The sequence below is a fragment of the Boleophthalmus pectinirostris genome, unplaced genomic scaffold (assembly GCF_026225935.1).
Source record: "Boleophthalmus pectinirostris isolate CB_2022bp ecotype Guang Dong unplaced genomic scaffold, ASM2622593v1 HiC_scaffold_2, whole genome shotgun sequence".
NCBI lineage: Eukaryota > Metazoa > Chordata > Actinopteri > Gobiiformes > Gobiidae > Boleophthalmus > Boleophthalmus pectinirostris.
The window spans coordinates 36,730,974-36,740,105 of NW_026571152.1; the positions used below are offsets into that span (position 1 = coordinate 36,730,974).

Below are 9,132 nucleotides of genomic sequence, written 5' to 3' on the forward strand. Positions count from 1 at the left end.
CAAGAGAGATCACAAAAATACTACTCACTGTTAATCTACGACTACTACTACTACAGATAAGCCTATAATAATGTTTCTATCAATCATTATATCATCTTTGCACTTTTTCCTCACGACCTCTTGTGTATAACTGCTACATACTGTATTTATATTACAATATTAGTTTTTTTTTACTATATTGTACATGTACATTTATATAATTTATGTCTTATTTGACACCTGTCTCTTGCTTATTTAGAAGTTTATTGCCATTTTGATATATGTTTTATCTCTTTATTATTAAATATATATTGTGATGTGTGGCTATTGTGTCCAAATAATTTCCTTTGTGGATCAATAAAGTCTAAATCTAAGTCTGATCTATTTAATATTCGATAAGTAGCCTCATATTTAATAATAAGGTGTATCTGTATCTGTATTGTGTTGTGTCTCTAAAAGGATTCTGCAAAATCTATTTCCCTCTCTCTCTCTCGCTGGATAAGGAGAAAATATTTTATCTTTGAGTCTTACACTGGTTGTTTTCTACATTTCAGACATGCACTGGGTCGTCACTGAGGCCACTGGTGTTATTGGCTAATTGAAAATCGCAGCCTGTCATGTGTCTGCTCGGGGGGCAGGCTCTGAACGCCACTGGCTGCTTCGCTCATCTCCTCCTCGCGGCGCATCGACTCCATCGTCACTCGACTCCCGTCTCCCTCCCCCTGAACCAAACTGCGCTCTGACCGCCGCAACTTTTGCAGAGACTCCTCACTCCTCACTCCTCAGACATGTCGCACAATAGCTGAAGTAAACCTGTCATCTCGGCTCACCCCCCTCGGAGCCTCCTCGAACGCGGCGCGGCTGGGATTATTACGCACGGAACCTCTCCTCTTCGTCTCTCCTCGGATCGGACCGGACGTGAGCGCTTGGATATGAATTGCGAGCTTTTTTGTCACTAATGAACTGGGCCAGTAATGCAGGAGATCGCGGCGACTCTCTCATCACCCGTGTCTCAAGATGGCAGATTTTTATTGAGTTTTGAGCGTAAATCGCGCTGTATTCCTTTGCCATGAATTACAGAAACCCTTGCACCGATGGCCCCTGTATACGAAGGTAAGACATCCTCGTATCGTACTGTGTGCACTGACTGATGCCGTAGATCAACGCGAGGCTGTACCGTGCAGCGCTGATTATTGCATCCTCTCGTATTCCTCGCAATTAATGCCCAAACGCGTAATTTCGTGGCACACGTGTGGACTTTGCGTTCCGTTTAGACGCGCAGTTTGGGCAAACGCTCGTGTCACGTTGATCCCAGACTGACTGAGTGCCGTGTGCGTAAAGCGAGCCCCGATAAACCTCCAAATGTTCCACGATAAGGTCAAAGATTAGCCCACCGAGCCACGCACGCGTTCACGCACACCTGGAAATGCCATGTTTTTGTGTGTGTGTGTGTGTGTGTGTTTTCCCTGCGTAAAGAAAGAGGCAGGGGCAGCGAGAGAAGAAGGTCCGTGCCCGGTCGCCTCGCGAAGTGTCGCCCGCTCCCCATTCACTCTCTTTCACCTTTCGTTAGTCATTTCCACAACGCGCAGACTTTACGTGTTGCAGTACGGCGCTTGTGCATTGATACGGCTTGTTTATTCGTCTCCCAAAGCAGAACCTGAGCACGGGATTTTCGCTATTGCTGCAGCATTGTTAGTGTGACAAATCCAATTGTGGGAACGCTACGCCTGCACGCCGCTTTCCCCCCGTTTGTTGGTGCCGTTCAGGTTTTCGCCGTGGGAACGTAAAGCACACAGTCTAATCATGTGTTTGTTTTTAATGTCGTGCGCCACTGGACAAGGTAGCCGATTATAAATGTGGTATAACGCGAGCCCGGTGAGTTACAGTACGTACGTGGTCGCTGCTGTGTATAGAGATGAGAAGATAAAGTGTGATTGAATAGGGACCTTAGTGCCCGGCTTATCCAATTCAGTTAGAGTACATTTTCATTTTCTTATCTTCGGTTGTGTTTCATTGAGACGTATGCGTTCTGGAGCGCGGCTTGGCACGTTTATTAGCTCGTTGTAACCCGGATAAGTTAACGTCTTGCTTTGCACTTTTTTAGCTGTGAACGCAGGAGAAAATAATCTGTAATTGAGCTGGATAATGGTGTTAATTGTTGGATTTAAAGAGCCAACATTACGCAGTTTTCAGATCTGTGTTTTCACGTTTTCTCGTCCAAAAAAACACACTTGGAGTTGCGTTTTGTTTTCATTCACACACGTCTAACACGCAAACTCAACATTTTAAAGCTGGGGTCCACCTCGTGATGTCAGGTGGTGATACAGGAAGAGCTCCACCATGGTTTTAAAATGCAATACGCCAGGCATGTCCGCGAGCCAAATCCGACCCTTAAACAAATTTTTATTGGTCTTCAGGCTTCCAGGTGAATTGGCCCAAATTACCTCGCATCAATTAAAATTTTACTTTTTGCTAGAGGTGTAACGATATCCAAGTCTCACGATACGATATCATGAACGTCACGGTACAATATTTATTGCGATATCGTGGGAAAGCTCACGATTAGAGATGTAATAATATCCAAATCTCTCTGTACGATATTTTCACGATATACATGGCACGATACGATATTTATTGCGATATTTTGTGGAGGTAAACAAAACTGTTAATATGCAACTTTTTCCTCTTAAAATGCCTTGACAAGAATTAATCCAAAAAACTAAGACTTAAAAGTATTTAGAACTGTTATTTCTTCTTGTGAAATGGAGCAAAGGATCATGGTCTATGTAGTTCCCTTTGTCTTTTTTTAGCCATTGCTGCACCATAACTCTTAATTTAAGTAAAGAGACTTGTAATTCGATATATTGTGATGGTCCACGTTATTATTGTGAGAACTTTGACGATACAATATCACGATATTTCAGTTATTGTTACATTCAAGTTGAAAATCTACCTTGATAAAGCTGGTATTTAATATTTAGTGTGTGATTTTAAGGATCTTAGCATGAATAAAGGACTGATGGCTCATTCTAACGTGTTTAAACATGCACATATTTTAATTATTCACTGTATTGAGCGCCAGTGTACAAGATTGATTGATCAGCCGGTTTCACTTTGTGGAAACCGTCTGACCTCGCAGCATTAGGATTCGTTCGCTTGATGGTAGGCGGGTACTTTTTTTAAATTTAACCAATCGCTGCTGTTTGGTCGTGACATATGCAATGCACCAAATCCTGTAGGAAGAAGGGCATTAACGTCTTTCCCCTTGATAAAATTGACAAAACATTCTCTTTGTTTCGGCTTTAAATCCTCGATCTCAGGAATCGTTGCCAACACAGAATGTATGTCTCTTCGCTGATTGGCTGGTGCCCGAACTCGCACTTCTGGTTGTTTTTGCGAATCGTCTAGTGAATTCCGATTCCTGACCTGGTCGCTGTAGAGAAATGAAATTGAACGGAGGCACTATCTCCCATTGGTGAAAAAAAGTTTGGACACCTCTGCCTTACACCTTCAATTTCAGCTCTGGAATTGCCGATCTCTACTGAACCAAAGGTAAAAGGAGCTAAAAACTACCGCTTCATGACATCACAAGGTGGAACGGAGTATTTTGAGGTTTGGAAATGTAGACAGACTAATAATAAAGTGTTACTCAAACGTGTGAATGAAACGAAAACACCAACAACAGAGTCAATCGAGTGTAATATAGGAGCTTTAAGAAGAACCGAATCTGGATATCGACATCATATTTAATCTCTGTTTGAAGCGATATCAGGGCGTATCAGGATCAAACCCGTCTTCAGCGCTGCGTGCGCCTCTGCAGGACGATCACAGCGTTGTTTTTTTCATTAGGCGTTGTACTGTTTTAGCTCCAGACTCCAGCGTCTCAACATGAAAAGAAAAAGTTGAAACGAGACTCTGATGCAAAAGGTAATTAGTGTAAATTGCGTTCCCTGGTTTTTCTCCCCTCCACCACAGAGGACGGAGAGAGGGAAGAGAAGGAGGAGGAGGGGGAGAGAGAGGAGAAGAGGAGGGGAGAGAGAAAGGATAAGAAGGGGGCAGAGAGGATGAAAGGGAGAGAGGACAAGAGGGGGGAAGAGAAGGGAAGAGGACGAGAAAGGGAAAAGGATAGGACCAGAGGAGAAGATGGGAAGAGGGAGAGGGCGAAGAGGGGAGAGAGAGAAAGAGACAGAGGACCAGAAGATGATAAGCAGGGAAAAGAGAGAGAGGATGAGAAGGGAAGAGACAGAGAGAGAGAGAGAGAGAGAGATGAGGACAAGAAAGGGAGAGGAGGAGCAGGATGAGAAGGGAAGAGAGAGAGGAGGAGAAAGGAAGAGAGAGACAAAGAGAGAAAGACAGTGTGAGAAGGGAGGAGGATGAGAAATGGAGAGGGATAGGACGAGAGGGGAAGAAGGGAAGTGAGAGTGGACAAGGGAAGAGGACCAGAAGGGAAGAACGGGAGAGAGGATAAAAAGGGGAAAGAGAGAGGGAGAGAGAGAGAGAGAAGACAAGAATGGGAGAGGGATAGGACGAGAGGGGAAGAAGGGAAGAGAGAGTGGACCGGAAGAGGAGAGGACGAGAAAGGAAGAAGGGGAGAGAGGATGAGAAGAGGGGACAAGAGAGGACGAGAAGGAGAGAGAGAGAGGGTGAGAAGGGAGGAGGAGAAAGGGAGAGGGAAAGGACGAGAAGGGAAGAAGGGAAGTGAGAGAGGACCAGAAGAGGAGAGGATGAGAAGGGGAGAGAAAGGGGACAAGAAGGGAAGAGAGAGGACGAGAGACGATAAGAAGAGAGAGAAAGAGGGGACAAGAACGGGTGAGGATGAAAAGGGAAGAAGGGAAGTGAGGGGGGACAAGAAGGGGAGGGGATGAGAAGGGAAGAGGATGAGAAAGGGAGAAGGATAGGACGAGAGGGGAAGACGGAGAGAGGAAGAGAGAGAGGGTGAAAAGGGGAGAGACGGAAGACAAGAACGGGAGGGGACCTGAAGGGAAGAAAGGAAGAGAGAAGACGAGAGAGATGTTAATAAGAGGAGAGAGAGAGGACGAGAAGGGGAGAGAAAGAGGAGGAGAGAGGAAGAGAGAGGATGAGAAGGAGGGAGGGAGAGAGAGAGAGAGAAAGAGAGTGTGAGAAGGGAGGAGAATGAGAAAGGGGAGAGGGAAAGGACCGGAAGAGGAGAGGACGAGAAAAGAAGAAGGGGAGAGAAGGAGAGAAAGAGGGGGAGGCTGAGAGGGGACGAGAAGGGAAGAGGACAAGAAAGGGAGAGGGATAGGATGAGAGGAAGGAAGGGAAGAGAGAGGACGAGAGAGATGACAAGAAGAGGAGAGAGAGAGATGACAAGAAGGGGAGAGGATGAGAAGGGAAGAGAGAGGACCAGAAGGGAAGAAAGGATAAGAGGGGGAAAGAGAGAGAAAGAGGACAAGAAGGGGACAGAGAAAGAATGAGAAGGGAAGAGGATGAGAAAGGAACAAGGGAAGTGAGAGAGGACAAGAAGAGAAGAAGGGGAGAGAGGATAAGAGGGGGAAAAAGAGAGGACGAAAGGGGAAGAGAGAGGACAAGAAAGATGATAAGAAGTGGAGAGAGGGAGGACAAGAAGGGAAGAGGAGAGGATGAGAAGAGGAGAGGACGAGAAGAGAAGAAGGAGAGAGAGGATAAGAAGTGGAAAGAAAGAGAGGACGACAGGGGAAGAAGGGAAGAGAGAGAGAGGACAAAAAGGGGAGAGAGAGAGAGAACGAGAAGGGGAGAAGACGAGAAAGGAAGAAGGGAAGTGAGAGATGACGTGAAAGGGAGAGAGAGAGAGGACCGGAAGGGCAGAGGAAGAGAAAGGACAAGAAGGGAAGAAGGGGAGAGAGGACAAGAAGGGGACAGAGAGAGATCGAGAAGAGGGGGATGAGACGGGGAGAGAGAGAGAGGACGAGAAGGGGAGCGAGAGAAAGGATGAGAAGGGAAGAGGACGAGAAGAAAAGAAGGGGAGAGAGGGAGAGGATGAGAAGGGAGGAGGATGAGAAAGGAAGAGGGATAGGACCAGAGGGGGAAAAGGAAAGAGAGAGGACGAGAAGCGGAGAGGACGAGAAAGGGAGAGAGAGGACCAGAGGGGAAGAGGTGAAGGAAGGACGAGAGGGGAAGAAGGGAAGAGAGAGGACGAGAAGGGGACAAAGAGAGAGACATGACGAGAAAAGGAGAGGGTTCGGACGCGAGGATAAGAAGCGAAGAGACAGCGAGGACGAAAAAGGGACAGAGTGAAGGGGACAGAGAGAGCACGAGAAGCGGCACAGAGAGAGAGAGAGAGAGCGGACAAGAAGGCAAGAGAAAGGAAAGAAAAGAAAAGAGAGAGGCGGCAGGGGGAATTAATTACCTGCCTGTCGTCCTGCGCTGGAGTGGGCTGTTACAGGGAGCAGTCATGGAAAGGGCCAGTCTCCGATGGAAAATAGGTCTGGGGGCCCTTGACTTGGAATGAGCCCGGCTATTATAGTGATTATTCAACCCTGACTACGCGCAGACTAATAACGTACAGCCTATGATTGACCACTTCCTCGGACTTAAAGTTGTTTGAGGGGAAACAGTCGCTAAGGGACGAAGAATTGTGAAATGTAAATAAAGCGGAGGGCAACGATCTGCTGATAAAACAAAAGTAAGACTGTTTATCTCGCGGGACTGATGTATTTTAACGTCCTATATTGCGCAAAATTGACTCTTGTGAGCTTTAAAATAAGTTATAATGTTGTTACAAGGGTGTGCAAAAATATCGGAATGTCGATATATATCTTTTAATGTGATGATACAGTATCGATATCGTGGGCTACTGTATCGATATTTCACCAAGAGTATTTTTAGGTGTGTTTTACAAAATTACTTTGTTTCAGTGCTGCAGTTTTGTCGCTTGTGGAGTGAAAGGAAACTCATTTATGCGACACATTTGACATTTTTACTGTTTTGAGGATTAAAATGTTTGTGTTTCATGTGAACTTTGCACAAGAAATGACTTAACAAAGACTTTTAGTATCACAGCCACGATTTAGCCTTTATTTTTTATTGAACCGTATCGAATCGATTTGAAATATATCATATTGAATCGAAAGTGCACTGTTTCGAGATATGTATCGTATCGTGGCCTGTGTATCGCAGTATGTATCGTATCGGCAACTCCTTAATGATACCCAGCCCTAGTGTAAGGATATCTTGAGTCTCACGGTACGATATTTATTGCAATATCGTGTAGGGATGTAACAATAACCGAAATATTGTGATTTCCTCTTAAAATGCCTTGACAAGACTTAATCCGAAGAATTTAAAAAAGACTTAAAAGTGTTTAAAACTGTTATTTCTTCTTGTAGTCTGCACTGAAATGGAGCAAAGGATCATGGTCAGTGTTGGGAAGGTGACTTTTAAAATGTAATCCCCTACAGATTACAGATTACATACCTCAAAAAGTAGTTTGTAACGTAATCCATTAAATCACTTAAAGTGAGTAACGTAATCTGAATACTTTGGATTACTTGATTTTCTGTAGAGAAAGCAAAGACTAGGATATAGTAACATAAGATGTTTTGTCTGTTAAAAGAAAATAAAAAGCCCAGACTTCATTCAACCGTATTAAAAATATTATTGATAGAAAAGGAGGAGGAGACACGTCCATGCATCTTTAGTCCTGTTAAATCCTGTTTTAGTCCTGGTTTTAGACCTGTTTTAGGCCTGATTTAGACCTGGTTTAGATCTAGTTTAGACCTGGTTTTAGTCCTGGTTTAGTCCTGGTTTAGACCTGGTTTTAGTCCTGGTTTAGATGTAGTTTAGACCTGGTTTTAGTCCTGGTTTAGTCCTGGTTTAGACCTGGTTTTAGTCCTGGTTTAGATGTAGTTTAGACCTGATTTTAGTCCTGGTTTAGTCCTGGTTTAGACCTGGTTTTAGTCCTGGTTTAGATGTAGTTTAGACCTGGTTTTAGTCCTGGTTTAGTCCTGGTTTAGACCTGGTTTATTTTCCGGCAATGAGTGGAATTACGAAAAAAAAAAAAAAAAGGAAAAAAAGGGGGATATAGCTCAAAATGTGAAAACAGGAAAACAGGAAAATCCCGCCGTGTAATCCATTTATTTCAACAAAGTAACTGTAATCCAATTACCACTCACTGAAACAGTAACTGTAACTGAATACAGTTACTCATAATTTGTACTGTGATTATGTAACTCTGGTACATGTAATCTGTTACTCCCCAACACTGATCATGGTCTGAGTAGTTCCCTCTGTCTTTTTTTTTTTTTAGCCATTGCTGCACCATAACTCTTAATTTACGCAAAGACACTTGTAAATCGATATATTTTGCAATGGACCACGATATTATTGTGAGAACTTTGACGATACGATATCACGATATTTTGGTTATTGTTACATTCCTAGTTGTCACCTCATCAAAAACATATCCAGAGTTGTGTTTTGTTTCATTCAGACTTGTTTTTGAGTTTTATTACGCTTTAGTAAGAGTCTCTCTCCAAAGCTCAAAATGCTCTGTTCCACCTTGTGATGTCATGAGACAGTGTTTCATTCTTTATTTTTTAGAGCTCATGATTTTTTTTTGTGTCACAGTTGTAATTTTATCATTTATTGTCTATATTTTCTTCAACGATATACTGTTACATACACAGATCTGACCTGTAACTAGTGGCATGTTTCCATAGAGATAGAGTTTAATGTCATACTCTGGGACATTCCATGGAACCAAACAGGTGACGGACCTTCCTCCAGAAAAGTTATACAGTACATTTTTAAGTACAATAAATAAAACGACTAAAGTTATTTCTTTATTTGATAGAGACAGAAGATTTATGATTTGAAAATTATGATGACTGTCATTTATGTTGATAATTTGGCAAAATTTGTTAAAAGTATCATCTGTGTAATCATTTGGAACGCAGTGTACTAACTGAGCTCCAACTATAAGCTCGGAGGAAGATCAAGTGTTATTGTATTACTAAAACCTACTAACAAACTATTTAACTCCACAAAAAGTAAAAAAATTGCACAAAAAAACTTAATCACTGGAAAATGAGAGAATCAAACAATGTAGTACAATCTTCAAGTTAGAGATGGGCATGATTAGTCGACTAATCGATAATTGATCATTAAGAATTTCGTCGATCACTTTCGTTTTTAATCGACAAACCGAATGTACAT

General features: G+C 43.1%; 1 protein-coding gene across 1 annotated transcript in view; it reads left to right on the forward strand.

Moving 5' to 3' along the window:
- Positions 1-713: 713 nt before the first annotated feature.
- Positions 714-9,132, forward strand: part of hipk2 (homeodomain interacting protein kinase 2) — a 461,145-nt gene continuing 452,726 nt past the window's right edge. Inside the window, exon 1 of the mRNA XM_055155980.1 lies at positions 714-1,092. Within this exon, the coding sequence (XP_055011955.1) occupies positions 1,074-1,092 (19 nt within the window). The 5' untranslated portion in view covers positions 714-1,073. The remainder of the gene's footprint in view (positions 1,093-9,132) is intronic.